Raw genomic sequence first — 25,752 nt, forward strand, 5'->3', positions numbered from 1 at the left:
AAAGATGTTCAACTAACTATTCACTCTACAGCCACAGGCAAATTCCTAAGCAAGAGTTTATCTTCCTAAACTACCAGCTGATTTGGCCTCTGCTCTTTTCTACAAGCAGTGTTTAGTTGATAAAAATTATTTTTCTCTTTTGGAGTGCTAAATAAAAGATAGCATGGACAGAATAACTTCTTAAAATTTATTATTATTATCTTCCAAACAACACAAAATATCCTCCATCTTAGACGATTACAAGAATGTCATTCACAATTTTCTTTTGGTTCCTGGAAAACTTTGCCCAGACTGCTTAAAGAAGTTACTTGGGAAGATCCACTCTTTCTTTGAGGACAGGGTGAGTATTCAAATAACATGAAGACAGCTTTAAAATGCAGGGAATACCAGGCTCTAAAATGCCAAGAGTACAGGATGCTAATTCTGGGAATGGCCCGTTGTAGGTCTGACTGGAGAAAATCAGGCCTAGAGAAGGGCAGAGTCTTATACTTTTGGAGATCAGCATCAAAACACTACTATCTTTGGTATTCAAAGCTATATATATATTTTTTTAAATAATATTTTATTGTGTTTAAGGTGAAAGTTTACACAGCAAATTAGGTTTCCATTAGGTTCCAATCTCTACACAAATTATTCAGTGACATTGGTTACATTTTTCATGATATGTCATCATTCTCAATCATTCCATTCTGGTTGTTCTGCTTCTAATGCTCTAGTTTTCCTATCCCCTTACTTTCTCATCTTTGCTTTAGAGTAATATTTGGCCATTTGGTCTCATATAGATGATTTTTAAAGGAGCTCATTATTCACGGTTGATATTCTTTATTTTATGAGCTAATCTGTTATTTAGGTAAAAGGTGACCTCAAGGGATAATTCTATTTTAAGGTTTAAAGCCATCTTAGGGTGATAGTCTCAGGGAGTTCTCTAATCTCAACTGGTCCAGTGAGTCTGGACTTTTTAAGTGAGGGATGTGTGTGTGAGGGTTGGGGAGGAATACACTCCTGAGAACGTAGATACTTATCTTCGGTGATGGGAGAGGGAGCATCAAGTGTGGGTGAAGTGCACACAGCTTGACCAAGGTAAATGATATCACTAAGAAGTACACGAGAGCAAAGGGCGTTTTTGATGCAAGAACACCAACAACAACCAAAAAATATGAGTGTGGTTACACAAATATATATATACAGGCATACAGGTATATGGGTATGAATATGTAGGCATGTATGTATGCACAGACAGATGAATCTATGGGCATATGTATATACAGGTATGTGTGTGCATGCATGTATATCCATATATATAATAAACCACATAGGGGACACAGTGACAGACATTTCTCAGACATAACCAAATGTCTCACAGATTGGTTTTCTGGGTTTAGAGGCTTACAACCATAGTCTCGTGGGACAACTCAGTTAACTGGCATAATATTGTTCTTAAAGTATATGTTCTGCATCTCAATGTGGTGAATAGTGTTCGGGTGTTAAAAGCTTGTGAGCAGCCATCTATGATACAACTGTTGCTCTCTACTAGTCCAGAACAAGACAGAAAGCAGCAAACCAAAGATTCAGAGAAGGGAGTAGTCTACAGGACTAATAGTCTACACAAACCACAGCCTCATCTACGCTAAGACGAGAAGAACTAGATGGTGCCTGGCAACCACTACCAACAGTTCTAATCAGGGCTATGATAGATGGATCCTGACAGAATGGGCAAAAAATATGGAATAGAACCCAAAAGCTATATTCTTAATATACACTGTTGTCTATTATGTAGAGATGTAAAACCAGCCATTTAAACGCACAATTCAGCTCTCCTGTATATACAGACCTGTTTGGTCATTAACCCAAATGAGTACATACTCATACTAGACATAAACTCTAGCAGTTCATAGAGTCTATTCAGTCAGTAAATATTTACTGAGTACCTAATTATAGGCAAGGGCCAGCAACAGGATTAAGTTTAGGCATAGTTTATGGGGTAGGGAAGGAAAGTGGGAGAGTAAGAAAATGAGACACAATCCAGTAAAGAAACATAAATAACACAAGGTAATATAAGAGAATAATATGTGCCAGGCATCTTCTAAGCTCTTTATATATATTAATTCTTTTTTAAGAAAAACAGCTTCTCTGAGATATACTTTACTCATTTTAAGCATACAGTTTGATAAACAGTAGTAAATTAATATATACCGTCATGAAATCAAGACCATAATCCTAGTTTTTAAAATGTTTTCATTAATTCTTACAATCAAATTTTAGAAGACTTTCTCACTCCACAAAGTCCCCTTGTGCCCATCTGTAGTCAATCCTTGCTCCCTACCTGGGTCTGCTCCTACCCCCCTCCAGCACTATCTCTATGATTTTGCCTTTTCATGAAATTAATTCTTTTTATCATCATAAAAACTCCTTGCAGTAGATACTATTTTTATATATAATTTACAGATAAGGAAAATAAGCTATAGAAGACTACATGACCTGCCCAAGGTCACAATGCTAGTAATAATGGAGCTAGTATTTATGTCCAGACAATCTGATGTCAGAGTTTTCACCATTATGCTACACTGTCATAATAAATGGTATAAGAAGTCTGAGGAATTCAGAAGTGAGAAAGATCACATCTGGCTATAGGATTAGGGAAGATTTAATGCAGGATGTGGAATTTTGGTAAGAAGAATGAGCAGCATAAAATGAGGACAGAGAAACTTACATTAGCAAAAGCATTAACAAACTCAAGGCTAAATATTTAATTTATTCAGGAAATATTTATTGAACATCACTGTATCCTTGCACCTTGCTAATAGCTTTAAATCACTCTATATGCTTTATCTCATTAATCCATACAACAATCTTTAAATTATATCATTGTCCTCATTTTATAGATAAGGAAGCAGAAACTTTGAAAAGGTCAAGTAGCATGTCCAATATCACACAGCTAGTAAGAGCTGGGCTGTGTTTTGAATGCAATCAAAGTCTTTTTGACTCTGTATTACAAATGCTTAACCATTATGTTTCATGGCCTCAAAAATATAACAAAACAATGACAACAACAACTAAAAAAAGAAAACCAAACTGGTCTTTGGAAAGATTAATCTTGTGGCAGAATTTAGAATAGAGTGGAACAGAGAATTAAGGCAGATAAAAGCAGTTCACTACTAATACAATTGTCAGGGTAGAATTCTGGGTGATGTAAGGGGAAATTTAAATGGGTAAATAGGAATAGAAACAACTGAAAGAGATTTGTAACTAGCTGGCTGTAAGAAAGAAGGGTGAGGTGTGAGGGAAGAAGAAATGCCCAGAAGCAATGATATGATATGAGTAGCAATAGGATATAAATATATTTTCAGTCACCAACACAGAATCCACCACTCGTCTGTCAGTTTGTTATACTGTCATGGATTATGTATTGCTGGATACTGGAAGCTATGTCACTGGTATTTCAAATACCACAGGGTTACCCAGGGTGGACAGATTTCAGCTGAGCTTCCAGACTGAGACAGACTAGAAAGAAGGACTTGGTGATCTACTTCTAAAACAACTTGTCACTGAAAACCTTATGAATAGCCGAGGAACACTGTCTGATATAGTGCCAGAAGATGAGCCCCACAGGTTGGAAGGCACTCAAAAGACAACTGGGGAAGAGCTGCGTCCTTAGAGTAGACCTTAATGACGGAGATGGAGTAAAGCTTTTGGGACCTTTATTTGCTTATGTGGCATGACTCAAAACGAGAAGAAACAGCTGCAAACATCTATTAATAGAATGTGGATTGAAGCCTGGAAAATTGAATTTATCAAAAATGAAACATAACACTTGCCAAGATAGATATCCTAGGCGTTTGTGAGCTGAAATGGACTGGTATTGGCTATTTTGAATCAGAAAATCATATGGTCTACTATGCCAGGAATGACAAATTGAAGAGGAATGGCATCACGTTCATTGTCAAAAAGAACATTTTAAGATCTAACCTGAAGTACAATGCTGTCAGTGACAGGACAATATCCTACACCTATAAGGAAGACCAGTTAATACGACTATTATTCAAATTTACAAACTACTAATGCCAAAGATGAAGATATTGAAAATTTTTACCAACCTCTGCAGTCTGAAATTGATCAAACATGCAATCAAGATGCATTGATAGTTACTGGTGATTGGAATGTGAAAGTCGGAAACAAAGAAGAAAGATCAGTACTTGGAAGATATGGCCTCGATGACAGAAATGACGCTGGAGATCGCATGATAGAATTTTGCAAGACCAACAACATATTCATTGGAAATAGCTTTTTTCCGCAACACAAACAGCGGCTATACATGTGGACCTCGCCACATGCGACACACAGGAATCAAATAGACTACATCGATGGAAAGAGATGATGGAGAAGCTCAATATCATCAGTCAGAACAAGGCCAAAGGCAGACTGTTGAACAGACCATCAATTGCTCATAGGCAACTTTAAGCTGAAGCTGAAGAAAATTAAAACAAGTCCGGGAGAGCCAAAGCACGACCTTGCGTATATTCCACCTGAATTTACAGACCATCTCAAGAATGGATTTGATGCACTGAACACTAAAGACCACAGACCAGACAAGTTGTGGGACGACATCAAGGACATCATACATGAAGAAACCAAAAGGTTATGAAAAAGATGGGGAAGAAAGAACAGAATGGATGTAAGAAGAAACTCTGAAACTTGCTCTTGAACATAGAGTAGCTAAAGTGAATGGCAGAAATGATGAAGTAAAAGAGATGAAAAGAAGATTTCAAAGAAAGGCTCGAGAAGACAAAGTAAAGTATTATAAGAAATGTGCAAAGACCTGGAGTTAGAAAACCAAAAGGGAAGAACACACCGGCATTTCTCAAGCTGAAAGAACTAAAGAAAAAATTCAAGCCTCAAGTTCCAACATTGAAGAATTCCATAGGCAAAATATTGAATGACGTGGGAAGCATCAAAAGAAGATGGAAGGAATACACACAGTCACTGTACCCAAAAGAATTGGTCGATGTTCAGCCATTTCAGGAGGTAGCAAACGATCAAGAACCAATGGTACCGAAGGAAGAAAGTCGAAGCTGCAGTGAAGGCACTGGCAAAAAACAAGGCTCCAGGAATTGATGGAATACCAATTGAGATATTTCAAGAAATGGATGCAATGCTGGAAGTGCTCACTCATCTATGCCAAGAAATTTGGAAGACAGCTACCTGGCAAGCCAACTGGAAAATATTTACATCTGTGACCATTCCAAAGAAGGTGATCAAACAGAATGCAGAAATTATGGACAATATCATTAATATCACCCACAAATAAAATTTTGATGAATTAAAAAAAAATAAAAACAGCCAAACAAACAAAAAACATTTGTAGCAGTACATCGAGAGAAAACTGCCAGAAATTCAGGTTGGACTGAGAACAGTATATGGAAAGAGGGATATCATTGCTGATGTTGGATGGATCTTGGCTGAGAGCAGACAATACCAGAAAGATGTTTACCTACGCTTTACTGACTATGCGAAGGCACTCGACTGTGTGGGTCATAACAAATTATGGATAACGTTGCGAAGAATAAGAATTCCAGAATACATACTTGTGCTTATGAGGAACCTGTACATAGACCAAGAGGCAGGCATTCGAACAGAAGAAGGGGAGACGATGTGGTTTAAAATCAGGCAAGGTGTGCGCCAGGGTCGTATCCTTTCACCATACTTCATTCAATCTGCATGCCGAGCAAATAATTTGAGAAACTGGACTACTTGAAGAAGAATGCTGCATCAGGATTGGAGGAAGACTCATTAACAACCTGTGATACGTGGATGACACAACCTTGTTTTTGGAAAGTGAAGAGGACTTGAAACTCTGATGAAGATCAAAGACTACAGCCTTCAGTATGGACTGCACTTCAACATAAAGAAAACAAAATCCTCATAACTGGACCAGTAAGTAACATCATGAAAGACGGAGAAAATACTGAAGTTGTATAGGATTTCATTTTACTGGATCCACAATCATTGCCATGGAAGTAGCAGTCAAGAAATCAAATGACATGTTGCATTGGGAAAATATGCTGCAAAAGATCTCTTTAAAGTGTTTAAAAGTAAAAGGATCACTTTGAATACTGAGGTGTACCTGATCCAAGCCACGGTATCGTCAATCACCTCATATGCATGTGAAATCTGGACAGTGAATAAGGACAACTGAAGAAGAATTGATGCCTGTGAATTATGGTGTTGGTGAAGAATATTAAATATACCATGGATTGACAGAAGAATGAACAAGTGTGTCTTGGAAGAAGTATAGCCAGATGCTCCTTAGAAGTGAGGATGGCGAGACTTCATCTCATACACTGTGGACATGTTATCAGGAGGTTCCAGTCTCCGGAGAAAGACATCATGCTTGGTAAAGCTAGAAGGTCAGCAAAAAAGAGGAAGACCCTCAATGAGATGGACTGACACGGTGGGTGCAAAAACGAGCTCAAACATTGCAATGATTGTGAAGATGATGCAGGGCCGGGCAGTGTTTCGTTCTGTTGTACACAGGATCACTATGAGTTGGAACCAACCTGATGGCACCTAGCAACAACAACATCACAGAAAACATGACCATTAGACACCCAGTCTTTATTTTCCTGTTTTGGTGCTTCTGTCAAAAGTTTGGTTGAGACAACTGACATTTGATGGGGACAATTTAAGGAAAGAATTCTTAACAGAGGGTTCAGGGTCCTCTATAAAATCCACAGATGGACTTCAGTAGTGTATTAATTCCTCATAATTGTAAGAACAACAACGTGCTTATTTATTTTTTGGGGGGGGAAGGGTCCAGGGGTCCACTGCTTTCATCAAGTTATCAAAGGGGATGGGACTCCAAAAAGATTAAGAATAATTTCTAAGGCATAGGAAAAGTTTAACTATTCCTTTTTCTTAATTCTCTAAGCTCTATTCTTTATTAAGTTTCCAGAAAGCTACATACAAAAAACCAAAACCAAATCCATTCCTATCGAGTTGATTCTGTCTCACAGCGACCCTACAGCACAGAGCAGTACTGCCCCAGATGGTTTCCAATGAGCTGCTGGTGGATTTGAACTCCCGACCTTTTGGTTAGCAGCTGGACTCTTAACCACTGCACCACCAGGGCTTCAACAATTACATATAGTTATGCATATACACAGAACTAAATAAAAATATACCTATGTATTTATACACACGCACACACATAAAACGAATATGTATGCTTTTTAAAGATAAAAGTGTTGATGATGATACAATCAATTAACCATTGCCAAACCCAAGGTTCTGAAGATTTAACCCTATGTTTTGGCCTACAAGTTTATGCTTTTGCTCTTATAATAAGCTGTTGATCCATTTTGAGTTAATTTTTGTATATGGTATGAGGTAAGGGTTGTTAATTTCAAAATGCCTTATTTTACCTTCAATTAAAAAAATTTATTGTGGTTAAATACATAAACATTTGCCAATTCAACGATTTTTACATGTACAATTCAGTGACATTGATCTCGTCACCATGTTGTGTAACCATCAGCACTGTTTCTAAATTATCCCGTAATTGTTAACAGAAAGTCAGTGCCCCCAAAGCAAAAACTTGCCCTTTCCTCTTCTCTCAACCCCTGGTAACCACTAATAAACCGTGGTCTCTACACATTTGCCTATTTCATATAAATGGAATCATACCATATTTGTCCTTTTGTAACTTATTTCACATAGCATAATGTCTTTCTTTTTAATGCAGGCATTTCAACAGATGCAGAAAAAAAGATTTCATGAAATTCAACACTATTTATGATAAAAATTCCAAACAAAGTAGGAGAAAACTTTTTCAAGCTGATAAGGGGCATTTACATAAAACTATAGCTAAAATCATACTAAAGGGTGAAAGACTGTTTTCCCTATTAGATAGAGAACAAAGCATAGAAGTCTACTTTTACCATTTTATTCAACATTGTGACCCACTGCCATCGAGTAGATGCTGACTCATAGCAACGCTGTAGGACAGACTAGAACTGCCCCATAGGGTTTCCAAGGCTATAAACCTTTATGAAAGCAGATGGCTACACTTTTCTCCTACAGAGCAGCTGGGGGGTTGTAACCGTCAAACTTTTCGTTAGCAGCCAAGCACTTAACCACTGTGCAACCAGGGTTTGGTAAAGTAGATCAGTGAAAAAGAGGAAGACTCTCAACAAGATGAACTGACACAGTGGCTGCAACAATGGGCTCAAACATAGCAATGACTGTGAGGATGGCACAGGACCAGGCAGTGTATCGTTCTATTGTACACAGGGTTGCTATGAGTTGGAACCAACTAGATGGCACCTAACAACAACAACATTCAACACTGTAATAAAAGACAAGCCAGTATAATATAAAAAGAAGAGAAACACAAGCCATAAAGATCAGAAAAGAAGAAGTAAACTGCCATTATTAGCAGATGATACAATTGTGTACATACAAAAGTCTACGGATTCAACAATAACAAAAACAAAACAAAAACCATTAGAATGAATAAGGTAATTTAGCAAGGTCACAGGATATAAAGTTAATATACAAAAAACCAACTGTGTTTAACTGCTAGCAGCAAACCATTATAAAATGAATAAAAAAAAAACTTATAATAGCATCAAAGGATGAAATACCTAGTATGAAATTTAATGAAAGACCTCTACACTGGGAAGTATAAAACACTGTTTAGAGAAATTAAATAACCAAAGTAAGCAGATCGTGAACTAGATGACTGAATACTGTTAAGATGTGAATTCTCCTCAACTTGATTACTAAAGAGTCAAGGTAATCCCAATCCCAACCTCACTGGGTTTTTGTTTTGATTTGCTTTTTCACCTGTGGAAGAAGCTAGTTCTAAAATTTATATGTAAATGCCAAGAACCTAGAATATCTAAAGCAATTAAAAGTATTTCAAGATTTACTACAAAGTATTAAAAATAAGTAAATAGGTTAGTGAAAAAAAGTTCTAAAAATATACCCAAACATCCCCCACGTGTCTGTCAGTTTGTCGTACTGTGGGGGCTTGTGTGTTGCTGTGAGGCTGGAAGCTATGCCACTGGTATTCAGATACCAGCAGGGTCACCCACGGAGGACAGGTTTCAGCTGAGCTTCCAGACTAAGACAGACTAGGAAGAAGGACCCGGCAATATACTTCTGAAAAGCATTAGCCAGTGAAAACCTTATAAATAGCAGCAGAATATTGTCTGATACAGTGCTGGAAGATGAGCCCCCCAGGTTGGAGGGCACTCAAAAGATGACTGGGGAAGAGCTGCCTCCTCAAAGTAGAGTCAACCTTAATGATGTGGATGGAGTAAAGCTTCCAGGACCTTCATTTGCTGATGTGGCACAACTCAAAATGAGAAGAAACAGCTGCAAACATCCATTAATAATTGGAACCTGGGATGTACGAAGTATGAATCTAGGAAAATTGTAAATCATCAAAAATGAAATGGAACACATAAACATCAACATCCTAGGCATTAGTGAGCTGAAATGGACTGGTATTGGCCATTTTGAATTGGACAATCATATAGTATACTATGCTGGGAATGACAACTTGAAAAGGAATGCTGTTGCACTCATCGTCAAAAAGAACGTTTCAAGATTTATCCTGAAGTACAACGCTGTCAGTGATAGGATAATATCCATACGCCTACAAGGAAGACCAGTTAATACAACTATTATTCAAATTTACGAACCAACCACTAGTGCCAAAGATGAAGAAATACAAGATTTTTATCAGCTGCTGCAGTCTGAAATTGATCGAACATGAAATCAAGATGCATTGATAATTACTGGCAATTGGAATGCAAAAGTTGGAAACGAAGAAGGATCAGTAGTTGGAAAATATGGCCTTGGTGATAGAAACAATGCTGGAGATTGAATGATAGAATTTTGCAAGACCAACGACTTCTTCATTGCAAATACCTTCTTTCACCAACATAAACAGCGACTATACACATGGACCTTGCCAGATGGAACACACAGAAATCAAATTGACTGTATCTGTGGAAAGAGATCATGGAAAAGCTCAATATCATCAGTCAGAACAAGGCCAGGGGCCGACTGTGGAACAGACCATCAATTGCTCATATGCAAGTTCAAGCTGAAACTGAAGAAAATCAGAGCAAGTCCACAAGAGCCAAAATATGACCTTGATATCCCACCTGAATTTAGAGACCATCTGAAGAATAGATATGACGCATTGAACACTAGTGACCACAGACCAGACAAGTTGTGGAATGACATCAAGGACATCATCCATGAAGAAAGCAAGAAGTCACAGAAAAGACAGGAAAGAAAGAAAAGACCTAGATGGATGTCAGAGGAGACTCTGAAACTTGCTCTTGAGCATCGAGTAGCTAAAGCAAAAGGAAGAACTGATGAAGTAAAAGAACTGAACAGAAGATTTCAAAGGGCCTCTCAAGAAGATAAAGTATTATAATGACATGTGCAAAGAGCTGGAGATGGAAAACCAAAAGGGAAAAACACGCTCGGCGTTTCTCAAGCTAAAAGAACTGAGGAAAAAATTCAAGCCTTGAGTTGCAATAGTGAAGGATTCCATGGGGAAAATATTAAATGACACAGGAAGCATCAAAAAAAGATGGAAGGAATACACAGAGTCATTATACCAAAAAGAATTAGTCGATATTCAACCATTTCAAGAGGTGGCATATGATCAGGAACCGATGGTACTGAAGGAAGAAGTCCAACATGCTCTGAAGGCATTGGCAAAAAACAAGGCTCCAGGAATTGATGGAATATCAATTGAGATGTTTCAATAAACAGATGCAGTGCTGTAGGTGCTCACTTGTCTATGCCAAGAAATATGGAAGACAGCTTCCTGGGCAACTGACTGGAAGAGATCCATATTTATGCCTATTGCCAAGAAAGGTGATCCAACCGAATGTGGAAATTATAGAACAATATCGTTAATATCACAAGCAAGCAAAATTTTGCCGAAGATCATTCAAAAATGGCTGCAGCAGGGAACTGCCAGAAATTCAGGCTGGTTTCAGAAGAGGACGTGGAGCCAGGGATATCATTGTTGATGTCAGATGGATCCTGGCGGAAAGCAGAGAATACCAGAAGGATGTTTACCTATGTTTTATTGACTATGCAAAGGCATTCGACTGTGTGGATCATAACAAACTATGGATAACACTGCGAAGAATGGGAATTCCAGAACGCTTCATCGTGCTCATGATGAAGCGTTCTGGATCCACCTTTACATGGATCAAGAGGCAGCTGTTTGGACAGAACAAGGGGATACTGATTGGTTTAAAGTCAGGGAAGGTGTGCATCAGGGTTGTATTCTTTCACCATACCTATTTAATCTGTATGCTGAAAAAATAATATGAGAAGCTGGACTATACGAAGAAGAACGGGGCATCAAGATCGGAGGAAGACTCAATAACAACCTGCGTTATGCAAATGACACAACCTTGCTTGCTGAAAGTGAAGAGGACTTGAAGCACTTACTAATGAAGATCAAAGACCACGGCCTTCAGTATGGATTACACCTCAACATAAAGAAAACAAAAATCCTCACAACTGGACCAATGAGCAACATCATGATAAACAGAGAAAAGATTGAAGTTGTCAAGGATTTCATTTTACTTGGATCCACAATCAACAGCCATGGAAGCAGCAGTCAAGAAATCAAAAGACGCATTTCACTGGGCAAATCTGCTGCAAAAGACCTCTTCAAAGTGTTGAAGAGCAAAGATATCACCCTGAAGACTAAGGTGCACCTGACCCAAGCCATGGTATTTCCAATCACATCATATGCATGTGAAAGCTGGAACAATGAATAATAAGGAAGACCAAAGAAGAGTTGACACCTTTAAATTGTGGTGTTGGCGAAGAATATTGAATATACCATGGACTGCCAAAACAACGAACGAATCTGTCTTAGAAGTGCAGCCAGAAGGCTCCTTAGAGGCAAGGATGGCGAGACTGCGTCTTACATACTTTGGACATGTTGTCAGGAGGGATCAGTCTCTGGAGAAGGACATCATGCTTGGCAGAGTACAGGGTCAGCAGAAAAGAGGAAGACCCTCAACGAGGTGGATTGAAACAGTGGCTGCAACAACGAGCTCAAGCATAACAATGATTGTAAGGATGGCGCAGGACCAGGCAGTGTTTCATTCTCTTGTGCATAGGGTCCCTATGAGTCAGAACCGACTCAATGGCACCTAAGAACAACAACATACCGAAACATATATGAGCAAATGATTTTTAGTAAAGGTGCTATGGCAATTAACACGGGAAAAGAAAAGTCTTTTTAACGAATGGTGCTGAAATAACTATGTTTATCTGTATGGGGAAAAGTGAACCTTAACCCCTACCTCACTCTCTACACAAAAATTAACTAGAGATGGATCACAGCTCTGAACATAAAAGCTAAAACTATAAAGCTTCTAGAAGAAAACACAGGAGAGTATCTTCATTACCTTGACATAAGCCAAAATTTCTTAGAAAGGGCACAAAAGAAAGTAACCATTAAAAGAAATGATGAATGGTTCTCATGGCAAAGGAGGCAGTTATTCATGGGGGCAATTAGCCACACATTCCATATCCTCCTCTTATTCCTGACTCTCCTTCTTCCTCTGTTGTTCCAGGTGAATAGAGACCAATTGTTGTGCTTTGGATGGCCGTTTGCAAGTTTTTAAGACCCAGGTGTTACACACTGAATTAAGAGATAGAACAGAGCCACTAAACAAGTTATTAGGGCAATTAACTGGGATGTCCCATGAAACCATGACCCTAAACCTCCAAACCAAGAAACCAAATCCCATGAGGTTTTTGGTTGTACATAATCAGCCTCATCAGCTACAACTTATTGACAGCAATTACGATAATCAGCGGTACAATAATTGGCCTCCTTTGCCGTGAGACCAGATGAAGTGGATGGTGCCTGGCTACCATTACTGAACATTTTGATCAAAGATTCCATAGAAGAACCTCGATCCAAAGGGAAATGCAGAACAGAATTTCTAATTCTCATGGGCTCCAGGCTTCCTGGAGCCATGAAGTTTGGATCAACCCCTGAAACTATTGCCCTGAATCTTGAAACCTTAAATCAAAAATATCCCCTCAAATCCTCTTACTACCAAACAATAGTTTAGCTTAACAGTAAAAAATGTCTGCCTTGAGCATTATGCTCTTTTAAGAACTATCTACATGGGATCAAATTGACAATAGCAACTCAAATGATTAGATAGGAACCTTAGGGGGCAGTGCAGTTATGTTAATGGTGGAGAACAATTCAGAAAAGGAGGGTGAGAATGGTTACCCAACTGGAAGAATGTAATCAATGTCACTAAACAGTACATGTAAAAACTGTTGAACTGTCATATATTTAGCTGTGTATATTCTTGACAACAATAAATAAAATTATATTTAAAAACTGATAAATTGGATGTCATGAAAATTAAAAATGTCTACTTATCAAAAGGTACTGTTGAGAAATGAAAAATGGAAGCTACAGTCTGGGAGGGAATATTCTCATTGCATATATCTGACAAAGGACTGGTATTCATAATATATAAAGAACTTCCATAAATAATAAAGACAACCCAATTTAAAAAACAAACCCAATTAAAAAACCCAATAAAAAAGTTATAAACCTGAATAGACATAAGAAGATATAAGGCCAATAAACACATTGTTATATAGTGAATTACGTCTCCCCCAAAAGATATGTTGAAGTCATAACCCCTGTACCTGTGACCTTGTTTGGGAAGATAGGGTTTTTCTTTACAAATCATCATTTAAGTTATCCCATAGTAGGGTGATTCCTAGTCCTAATTCCTTCTGAGTTGTGTCTTATAAAAGGGGAGAGCAAACATAGAAAGTCGTGCACAGGGGGAAGACACCATGTGAAGATACATCTACAAGCAGCTCCAAGGGTTACCAGTAGCCACTAGAAGCTAGGAGAGAGGCATGGAAAAGTTCCTCTCATAAAGACTTCAGAAGGAATTTACACTGCCAATATCCTGATTTAGACTTCTAGGCCCCAAACTGTGAGAAAATAAATTTCTATTCTTCAGGGTTACCCGCTTTGTGGTATTTTTTTTTTTTTAATGGCAGCCCTAGGAAACTAAGACACACATGAAAAGGTGCTCAACATTATTAGTCATCGGCTAGTCATCAGGCAAAACCTAATTAAAACCTCTGTGAGATACTTTATATCCACTAGAAAAGGTGAAGTTAAAAAGATTGAGGATGGTGAGAACATGGAGCATTGGAACTCTCATAGATTGCTGGTAGAAGTATAAACTGTTACAATCACTTTGGCAAACTCTTAGTTTCTTATAAACATAAAACACAAATGAACATAAATGAAAATATAGCCATATCCATAAAAGACTTGTGTGAGGATATTATGCTTCATAACAGCTCCAAGCTGAAAACAAGCCAAGAGTTTATCAAAAGATGAATGGATAAACACAGCACGGCATATTCATCAAGTGGAATACTACTTGGTAATAAAAATGAACACACTGATACATGCAACGTGGATGTATCTCAAAAACATGGTAACTGAAAGAAGCCAGAGGCAAATCAGATGTACCGTAGGAGTCTATTTTTATGAGGTTCAAGAACTTGTAAAACTAACCTATAGTGACAGAAATCAGCCTCTGGGGTAGGGGTAGGAGATTGGCTGGAAGGAGCATGAAATAGCTCTTATGGATGGTGGAAATATATCTTAACGGGGTGGTGGTTACATTGGTGTACACAACTGTCAAAGTTCAGCATACTGTACACTTAAAACCTGTGCCATTTTATTGTATATAAATCAAACCTCAATTAGAATAAAAGGAGATGAAAAGAACCGCCATAGTCTTCTTGACCCCCAAGGCAATGCTGTTTTATGACCCCATTCTACTGATTTGTCTTTGACATTACCAATCAATCACCATAAGGACTTGGAAGGAGCAAGCACATATATTGCTTAAATCACTAAACAATCGCAGGCACTGAGCTCAAAAGGTCTAATTGATTAGGTCCTTATTTTGGGAAAATGGGGCAAGGACACAGAAGGAAGAATCAACACATGCAAATACAAAGAACCTAGAATATCTACAACAACAATTCATTCAACATATATGTAATAATCCCCTATCACGTGTTAAGCAATGTTCTAGGAGATGGGATATAGCCTATGTAAATAAATATATATAATAAATAAGTAAATTATGTAGTGTGTTGAGAGACTATACTTCTTTCCATTGTTTAGGATGGAAAGCGCAGATCCTCTGGTTTAAGTGACAATGTTCCATATATGGCAGCTTCAACTTGTAAGCTGGTCTCTTGCATTTGAATCCGCTTTTTGAGTGGACTGGTCAGGACTATTTATTCTACACATCAGGGCATATTCATAGTCCTGTACTATGCTTGACTTCTGTGCTCTGTTGATAAAGGTGTCAACTTTTAACAAATCTTTCAGCTCAGACTTCTGGAAATTAGAATTAACATCTTGTATTTTTTCCTATGATTAAACATATAATGATGATGATAACGATAAAAGAAAAAAAAAAAAAAAGCTCCTTAGAAGCAAAATGGAAATGATTTCTGTAGTTTGGATACTCCAACTTGTTTATTTTGTTAATCACGTCACCTACATGGATCCACCTAGGGCTATAAAGGGCACTCACATCATTGCAAGAACAGGTCACTTAGAGGAACAACGAGGAGCTTATTATTATTCCTCATTTCAGTTGAGTCTACACAAAAACCCTCTTTAATTAAAAGGAAAATCTGTTTGAGAGCCACTTGGGTGGCCCTAACCAGTGACAACGGCTTTATATAGAAGATTATATAAAAAACCCAAAAGACAAAATGAAGGTCATGGTCAATATCATCAGGTCAATCCAAATTACTCTAGGTCTTCTGCAAGTTTTAAGGGGATTCAGAGATCATGCAAGAGGGAAAAACTGGAGGAAGCTTTAAATGTAGCAGGGTGTTTTGGAAGGGTTTTGCAGCATGACCTAGGAATGGGCAGTGCCAAGCCCTGAGGTCTAACATTTTGATCCTCCATGGCCTCACAGCCTCTTGCTAGCCCATCAGCATAATAGGAAAAAATGCCCTCAAGATTGAGGACTCTTATGAAAGGGAATCATGATTTCTCAGGAAGGGGAAGATCTGGGCAAGCTGGGAGAGAATAAGAGTGCTGATGCCTAGGAAGTAAAAAGAGAGGAATGAAGACTGGATTTGTCCAGATTTATGCCCTTGTTCTTGACAAAGTTTAGATGCTACCAAGCAATGTCTCACTGTTGCAATAGCTCAATAAGAACAACTAAAATATAACATGCCAAGCATCGATGAATGAAAAACAACTTCCATTTTAACTGTAATTCTGAAAATGCTGTGCATAGTTTTGCTGGCACAAGGGTATCTGTTGAGAAGAGTCAGGAGTTTTTTTTTTTTTTTTTTTTTTAACATGTTTAGCTTCAATAAAGTTGACAGAATAGTGAGGAGGATAGGAGAGGTAAAGGATTAAGAGACTGGTAATAAAGATTAATGACCCTGCAGTAAATGTCCTATACAGTCTTAACGACTAAAGGACAGCAACAAAGGATGAAAATAGAAGAAAAGTATATTAAAAAATTTAGACACACTGAAGAGGGGCAAGCAATTAAGGAGGCACTAAGCCAAGCAGTGTAACTTGGGCAGTTAGTGCTAGGTCATTCGTTTTATGATAACAGGGTATCCAAACCAGTGCAGCACACCTTGGCAAGTTTATTTGTCACATTTGGTTGGGTGCCACAACAAATGCCAATGCAGTAACTTTGCCCTGTACTGTACTTCCTGTATACCAGCTCTACAATGGGCAGACTGGCTCAAGGGGGTAGTTTCAGCTCCTTCAGTTATCAAGTAGACCATCATTTTGCTAATGGCTCTGTACTAGAATAAAAGAAGAGAAAAATTTAAGACAGTCTTTCTTATGAGTAGAAAAGAAAGTAATTCCTGTGACTACCTTACAACAAAAAGTCTTTTAAAAAGATTTTTTTATTGCAACACTATAACCCTCATCCCTGCAAAAAAAAAAAAGGGGGGGGGAGGGAGGAGGGGACTAATGAAAAAAAACCATGAGTGAAACCTGTTCCTGAAAACTTTGCAGAATTGTAACAGCTTTCTCTTGGTTCAATTGATTGGTTATAGCAACATTATAAAATGACTATTAGGATTCATTGTGCACAACAGAAAGTGCTGAAATGTCAGCAGACTATACAGCAAAAAAGTAATGGGTTCTGAACCCCTGTTAGTCAAAAATGATTTTGTTTCAAATTAGAAATTGATTTTTTTTGGACACAAGCCTTTTCCAGGCTTCCAGCTTCTGTAGCTGAGCCCAGGAGAGATTAACCTCCACCATTGCAAGGGCTGGCCTGATGACACCTTTCTCAAAGTGCCTTTTCAATTGCTGCTTTCTAATGCTGTAGCAGTCTTAACCAATAACACAAGCTATTTGTCCCTTTGCTATTATACTATATTTTTCCATTTTATTTTAGTGCTGACACATAGCACAAATTTGTTGACAGGTTAAGAGAAGACAATGTTAAGCCTTGCATTGTAACCACCACACCATTTTGACTGGTTCTCCACTCTCCGAAGTGCAATGACTAAGAACAGAGGAAGCCGAAGTTAGAGTTTTCTATCTCTGAAGGACTACTAACAAAGAAAGTAAAGAAAATTTATCTCATATAGTAAAAATAGGCCTCCTCAATTTCATTTTTATTTTTGGTAGCAAAGTCTAAAAAGAAGTTTCTAAATTGTCCCAAAGCAATGGAATTCTGTAGAACTTTTGCCTTATTTCAAACATTCTTCTGCTTTGTTTCAAATTGTCGATATTCTCCCTTCAGAAGTTTAGATCAATTACTCATCTCTCAATTATCTAGAAGAGGATTAGCACTTTCTAAATTAATCATAATTAAAACCGAAACACATGACAAAGCTGACAGCAGGCGAGGAAAGGCAGGGAGAGGCAGGCCTAGGCTTGTAAGATCTTTTTACTAAGTACCACCCAATTCTCAAATAATAAATGTGAGAGTAGCTAGACTAGAAAGGTTCTAAAATGTTGGTTACTTAACATCAGACGTAGAAAGATGCTAGCTCAGTGGAAAAAGAGGTAAAAAAGAAAGAAACAGGGCTAACGGTGGTGACAAGAAAGAAAGATGGCTGGGTAAGAGGTGCTGGCAGAAGAGGCTCAGGGACCTTTTTTTTTTTTTTTTAATAATTTTTATTGTACTTTAAGCGAAAGTTTACAAATCAAGTCAGTCTCTCACATGAAAACTTATATACACCTTGTTACATACTCCCAATTACTCTCCCCCTAATGAGACAGCCCACTCTCTCCCTCCACTCTTTTTTGTGTCCATTTCGCTGGCTTCTCACCCCCCTCTACCATCTCATCTACCCTCCAGGCAGGAGATGCCAGCATACTCTCAAGTGTCCACCTGATCCAAGAAGCTCACTCCTCACCAGCATCCCTCTCCAATCCATGTCTGAAGAGTTGGATTCGGGAATGGTTCCTGTCCTGGGCCAACAGAAGGTCTGCTGGCCATGACCACAGGGGTCCTTCCAGTCTCAGACTATTAAGTCTGGTCTTTTTATGAGAATTTGGGGTCTGCATCCCACTGCTTTCCTGCTCCCTCAGGGGTTCTCTGTTGTGTTCCCTGTCAGGGTAGTCATCGGTTGTAGCCGGGCACCATCTAGTTCTTCTGGTCTCAGGATGATATAGCCTCTGGTTCATGTGGTCCTTTCTGTCTCTTGGGCTCATAATTACCTTGTATTTTTGGTGTTCTTCATTCTCCTTTGATGCAGGTGGGTTGAGGCCAATTGATGCATCTTAGATGGCTGCTTGCCAGCATTTAAGACCCCAGATGCCACTCTCCAAAGTAGGATGCAGAGTGTTTTCTTAATAGATTTTATTGTGCTAATTGACTTAGATGTCCCCTGAAATCATGGTCCCCAAAACCCTGCCCCTGCTACACTGGCCTTCGAAGCATTCAGTTTATTCAGGAAACTTCTTTGCTTTTGGTTTAGTCCAGTTGTGCTGACCTCCCCTGTATTGTGTGTTGTCTTTCCCTTCACCTAAAGTAGTTCTTATCTACCACCTAATTAGTGAATACCCTTCTCCAACCCTCCTTCCCTCTCCTCTTGTAACCACAGAAGAATGTTTTCTTCTCAGTTTAAACTATTTCTCAAGTTCTTATAATAGTGATCTTATACGATATTTGTCCTTTTGCAACTAATTTCACTCAGCATAATGCCTTCCAGGTTCCTCCATGTTATGAAATGTTTCACAGATTCCTCAGTGTTCTTTATCGATGCGTAGTATTCCACTGTGTGAATATACCATAATTTTTTTATCCATTCATCCGTTGATGGGCACCTTGGTTGCTTCCATCTTTTTGCTATTGTGAACAGTGCTGCAATAAACATGGGTGTGCATATATCTGTTCGTGTAAAGGCTCTTATTTCTCTAGGATATATTCCAAGGAGTGGGATTGCTGGATTGTATGGTAGTTCTATTTCCAGCTTTTTAAGGAAGCGCCAAATTGATTTCCAAAGTGGTTGTACCGTTTTACATTCCACCAGCAGTGTAGAAGTGTTCCAATCTCTCCACAGCCTCTCCAACATTTATTATTTCATGTTTTTTGGATTAATGCCAGAGAGATGAAATCTCATTGTAGTTTTGATGTGCATTTCTCTAATGGCTAATGATCATCAACATTTCCTCATGTATCTGTTAGCTACCTGAATGTCTTCTTTAGTGAAGTGTCTATTCATATCTTTTGCCCATTTTTTAATAGGGTTATTTGTCTTTTTGTAGTTGAGTTTTTGCAGTATAATGTAGATTTTAGAGATCAGGCGCTGATCAGAAATGTCATAGCTAAAAACTTTTTCCCAGTCTGTAGGTCTTTTTACTCTTTTGCTGAAGTCTTTGGATGAGCATAGGTGTTTGATTTTTAGGAGCTCCCAGTTATCTAGTTTTTCTTCTGCATTGTTAGTAATGTTTTGTATACTGTTTATGCCATGTATTAGGGCTCCTAGCATTGTCCCTATTTTTTCTTTCATGATCTTTATCATTTTAGAGTTTATATTTAGGTCTTTGATCCATTTTGAGCTCGTTTTTGTGCATGGAGTGAGGTATGGGTCTTGTTTCATTTTTTGGCACATGGATATCCAGTTATGCCAGCACCATTTGTTAAAAAGACTGTCTTTTCCCCCTTTAACTGTTTTGGGGCCTTTGTCAAATATCAACTGCTCATATGTGGATGGCTTAATGTCTGGATTCTCAATTCTGCTCCATTGGTCCATGTATCTGTTGTTGTACCAGTACCAGGATGTTTTGGCTACTGTGGCAGTATAGTAAGTTCTAAAATCAGTAGAGTGAGGCCTCCCACTTTGTTCTTCTTTTTCAGTAATGCCTTACTTATCCAGGGCCTCTTTCTCTTCCATATGAAGTTGGTGATTTGTTTCTCCATCTCATTAAAGAATGTCACTAGGATTTGGATTGGAATTGTATTAAATGTATAGATCGCCTTTGGTAGAACAGACATTTTTATAATGTTAAGTCTTCCTATCTATGAGCAAGGTATGTTTTTCAACTTATGTAAGTCTCTCTTCTTTTTTGCAGAACTGTACTGTAGTTTTCTTTGTGTAAGTCTTTTACATCTCTGGTAAGATTTATTCCTAAGTGTTTTATCTTCTTGGGGCTACTGTAAATGGCATTGATTTGGTGATTTCCTCTTCGATGTTCTTTTTGTTGCTGTAGAGGAATCCAACTGATTTTTGTATGTTTATCTTGTATCCCGATACTCTGCTGAACTCTTCTGTTAGTTTCAGTAGTTTTCTGGAGGATTCCTTAGGGTTTTCTGTGTATAAGATCATGTCATCTGCAAAGAGAGATACTTTTACTTCCTCCTTGCCAATCTGGATACCCTTTATTTCTTTATCTAGTCTAATTGCTCTGGCTAGGACCTCCAACACAATGTTGAATAAGAGCGGTGATAAAGGGCATCCTTGTCTGGTTCCCGATCTCAGTGGGAATGCTTTCAGGGTCTCTCCATTTAGGGAGATGCTGGCTGTTGGCTTTGTATAAATGCCCTTTATTATGTTGAGGAATTTTCCTTCTATTCCTATTTTGCTGAGAGTTTTTATCATGAATGGGTGTTGAACTTTGTCAAATGCCTTTTCTGCACCAATTGGTAAAATCATGTGATTCTTGTCTTTTGTTTTATTTATGTGGTGGATTACATGAATTGTTTTTCTAATGTTGAACCATCCCTGCATACCTGGTATGAAACCCACTTGGTCATGGTGAATAGTTTTTTTGATATGTTGTTGAATTCTATTGGCTAGAATTTTGTTGAGGATTTTTGCATCTACATTCATTCAGAGTCCTTTTTTAGTCTTTAGTTTCCTGTACATCTCTTCTGTACAATGAAGAAGCTCAGAGTTGCTCCATTCTGTTTCAAAGTCCTTCCCTGAAGGTTACCAGGATAGATGAAGCCAAAAGTCACTTTGGGAACAAGTGGGAAACACAATTAAATGTGACTGTGTTGCTCGCCATTTCATGCATTATCTATAATTGATTTAAAATATCTGCGACATATAAAATAGGAAGTATTCCTAGCATTTAAAAGACTGCTAGGGAATACATGCCTAAGACTTTTGAGGTTTCATTTTAGCCACAATGTAGAGTTATCCATGGCCTCTGCTCAACTCTCCCCTATATTTTCTGTTAATTAAGGATTGACCGTATATGCTAGGGTTACTTTCCAGGAGAAATTTGTGTTCAATTTCTCGCCCTCTTTACTCACTATGAACATTATTTTGTGTCTATGACCATACTCACTGCTGAATAATTCTTACAGTTTTCTGCTTGCAGAAAGGACAGATTGGATGTAGTTTCTTTTATCAGTATTCTAAGAGAAATGCAGATGCAATGTACTGATCTAGTAGATGTGCTAAGCGTGGCCTTGCAGGCACATGTCAGTTTGTAACATATTTAACTCTTGATTAGGGTTGCAGAAAATCACCTGGAGTCCACTGGCAAGGAGCCACCAGCAACTACTTGCTCCCAAGAACTTCTCATTTTCCTCCTACAGCTTACCTCTTTGGGGTCTACATGTATCCTTCTTTTGACATGTCCATTGGGTATCATCATCCATCTCTGGCTGAAACCCAACTGTTTTCTTCCCCCTCTTATTCTCTCCACTGCTAGTGGATTCTTGGAACTTTTTGATCGATGGTGATGTTTCAAGCAGCCAGCCGTCATGTTTGGACTTCAACAGACTGAAAAGGACAAACATGAATGAGCTGTAGAGTGTATGGAAGGAGATACAGATCACACAAAGGAGTTTAAATTCAGCATGTGTCAAAATGCAGTTCATGGCAGTGAGAACCTTGGTTTTCTTATTTTTATTAAGCTAGAATTTAAATTTAAATAATTTATTGAAGGTCTACTTTGTGTCCTGCCACAGCAATTGTGAATAAGCAGTGGTGTTTATCTCAAAAAGCTTACATTTGGAGTTGGGGAAATGAGACTCAGACCTATGAAACTGCTAATAAAGTCACAGAGAGTATGATTAAGAACCAGAAAATAATAAAAGTAAAAAAGTGTGCTAAAGCAAGACAAAATGAACATGAGGGATTAAAATATTGCCAATTTACCTGAAAACGCATTTGTGTTTTTCATTTTCAATTCTTAATAACATTTATCGTGTACCCAGTATATATAAGAAATAGTGCAATAGTGCATACGGAAGAAGTAGAGTCTGTCCTCACATAATTTCATAATAAAGTCAACAAGGTAAATACGAAGCAAACTTAGGTTACATAACTTCTATTCATGGGACAGGAAAATAGGGAGAATAAAATTACCTCACTGTGAATGTAATATAAATTTACCATAACCCAGAACTGTAAACTCAGGCAAGTCCAACTACTACTACATTTCTGCTTGTTCCTATAGAAAAATCCATGTGACCAAGACCACTGGCTTCTGTAAAAATTCTTTCACTCTCACCTCAGCCGAGCTTCCAATACTAGCCAATATTGATTGCTCCCAGTGTGGGTTGCTTCCTGCTTCTCTACCCCATTTTATGCAGAGGCTTTTATGTGCCTGTATTCAAAACTCCCTCCTGGTAATTTCCCTTCTCAACAGGGAACTTGGCTTCTAATTTCTCTGAAATGAAGATGACCATATAACAAAAAAAAATTCTTTCTTCATTTGCATTGCTTTTCATCTTCACCCATCTACTATTCCTTCCAAGGTCTCAGGAGAAAATTACACCTTTGATTTGTACTCTCAATACCATCTTGATGCATGTCCTCTGAGACAATGACCTGTCAATCATCTCCTTTCTTATAACTTAATCTCCTTTAGGCTGGATTCTTTCCCTCGGATTACAAACAACATTAGACCTACCATTAAGACCCAAAACCAAAACTTAAAACCAAAAACTCTTCCCTTAAGTGGAAAAGCATAATAATACCCAGTGTCAGTGAGGGTGTGGGGAAGAGTATTTTCATATACCACTGGAACTGCAAATAGGTATACCCTTTTTGTGGGTGATGTGTCAACACTTATCTAAAATACAAATGCACCTACCCTTCTAACGATTCTACCTCTAAGAATTTATCCTACAGGAGAACATGCATAACAGCATGAGAATATCCATTAAAGGACGGTCACTGCAGGATTATTTGTAATACTAAAAAATGGAAGGCAAATATCCTTCAACAGGAGAATGTGTAAATAAACTATGATACATCCATCACAAGCCATTGAAAAGAATGAGGTAGATCTCTATGCTGATGTGAGAAACTTTATGATAGGCTAATTAAGTAAAAAGAGAAAAAGGAAAAAAAGCAATTTGCAGTAACAGAACGTATACCGTGATCTACTTTTTGAAAAAAAAAAAAAAACTATACAAAAATATTTTTAAAGTTCTGGATGATAAACTCCAAACCAGAGAGGGAACATGGAAATAGGGTAACTGAGAAGACTCTTCTATTTTAATTTATGTACTTTTGAATATCTTAATTTCTTCCAATGGGTATGTACTTTTTTCCTTGCAATTAAAAAAACAAAAACGTTCCCTATTTTGCTTACATTTCTACTTCCTCTCTTCCCTTCCCTGCCAAACTTCTAGAAAAAAGTAGTTTATTTTAACAGACATACCCACCACAACTAATTTTTCAAATCTAACAGGTTCTTCTCTTTTCAACAGTCTTGCTTCTTACTAGACCACTTCACAGTAATTGACGCTTTCCTTTAAACTTTTTCTCCCTTAGCTTTCATAATATATTACCCTGATTGGTTTCCTAGCTTTAGGAGGCTTCTACTGAGATATTTTTGCTGGGAACTCTTCTTCTTACTTCCCCCTAAAAGTAGACTTTCTTGAAGATTCTGTCCTTTTCCTTCTTCCCTTCTCCCTCAGCACTTTCTGCCTCAGTAATCCTTGCTACATTTCTGTATCAATTCCTCTCACCCACAGTGGTCTCCAAAATTGCTGACCTGATCAAGTATCTGCCGTGAGGGATATCTTCTCATGCCCTCCCAAGCCAACTCATGCTAATGCAATGTATATCTTTATGTTAAAACTCGTTCCTCTTTCTATTCTCCTTTAATGATATCACCATCCTCCCAGTCACTCTCAAAAAAAAAACCTCAGTTGTCTTAACAACTCTTGCTTTCCTTAATCCTATTCAATCAACTGCAAATCGTTCTACTATATATTAACCAGATATTTATTGAGAACATACTCCTGGCCCTTATAATGTGCTATGAGGCCGGGGTTCATGAAATGGAAAACAAACATTTATTGAGTACTGGATTTTTACCGGAAACCCTGGTGGAGTAGTGGTTAAGAGCTATGGCTGCTGACCAAAAGGTCAGCAGTTTGAATCCACCAGGCGCTCTCTGGAAACCCTATGGAGGAGAAGGTTTGGGAAGGGTGGAAAAATTAAATGTAGTCTGAGGTGCCTATGGAACATCTGGGAAGACATTTCAAGAAAGCAACTGTCATGGATTGAATTATGTCCCTCCAAAAATGTGTGTATCAACTTGGTTAGGCCATGTGTGGTTCTCCTCCATTTTGTGATTATAATCTTATGTTGAGAGGATTAGGGTGGGATTGTAACACCATCCTGAGGTCACCTCCCTAATCCAAGGTAAAGGGAAGCGAGAAGAGAGTTGGGGACCTCATACCATCAAGAAAGCAGCACACAGAGCAGAGTGCACCCTTTGGACCCGGGGACCCTGTGCCTGAGAAGCTCCTCGGCCATGGGAAGATTGAGGACAAGGACCTTCCTCCAGAGCCAAAAGAGAGAGAAAGCCTTTCCCTGGAGCTGATACCTTGAATTTGGACTTTTAGCCTACTTTACTGTGAGGAAATAAATTTCTCTTTGTTAAAGCCAACCACCTGTGGTATTTCTGTGATAGCAGCACTAGATGACTAAGACAGCAATTGAATGAATAACTGTGAAGACTTTTTTTTTTTTTTTTTGGTTGGCTGATTGACTTTAGGGGTAGTAGGGTTGAGACAGATAAAGTTGAGAAAGTATAGACCTCAGTATCAATTTTCTTGTTGAAACAGGAGGTATATTCACTCTTGTGTGTAAGAGAAGTGGTACTGAGAAGACTGGTAAAGGTTGGAAGTGTGTATTGAGGGAATTCAAGATAGAAATGACCAAGAACAAAGGAAAGACTGTCTTACAATACTGAGG

The 25,752-nt window shown here is 38.2% G+C and overlaps 1 protein-coding gene across 5 annotated transcripts in view; it reads right to left on the minus strand.

Annotated features, from left to right (window-relative positions):
• Positions 1-25,752, minus strand: part of KIAA1328 (KIAA1328 ortholog) — a 360,311-nt gene that overhangs the window by 58,266 nt on the left and 276,293 nt on the right. For 3 of the 5 annotated variants that reach the window (XM_003406322.4, XM_023543878.2, XM_064294594.1), the window contains one exon: positions 22,133-22,314. In XM_003406322.4, coding sequence (XP_003406370.1) covers positions 22,133-22,314 — 182 coding nt within the window. Of the gene's footprint in view, positions 1-17,974; positions 20,913-20,939; positions 21,539-22,132; positions 22,315-25,752 lie in introns of those variants that run through there. The other 2 variants (XM_064294593.1, XM_023543879.2) reach the window with 2 other exon arrangements.

The sequence above is a fragment of the Loxodonta africana genome, chromosome 11 (genome assembly GCF_030014295.1).
Source record: "Loxodonta africana isolate mLoxAfr1 chromosome 11, mLoxAfr1.hap2, whole genome shotgun sequence".
In the NCBI taxonomy this organism is placed as follows: Eukaryota; Metazoa; Chordata; class Mammalia; order Proboscidea; family Elephantidae; genus Loxodonta; species Loxodonta africana.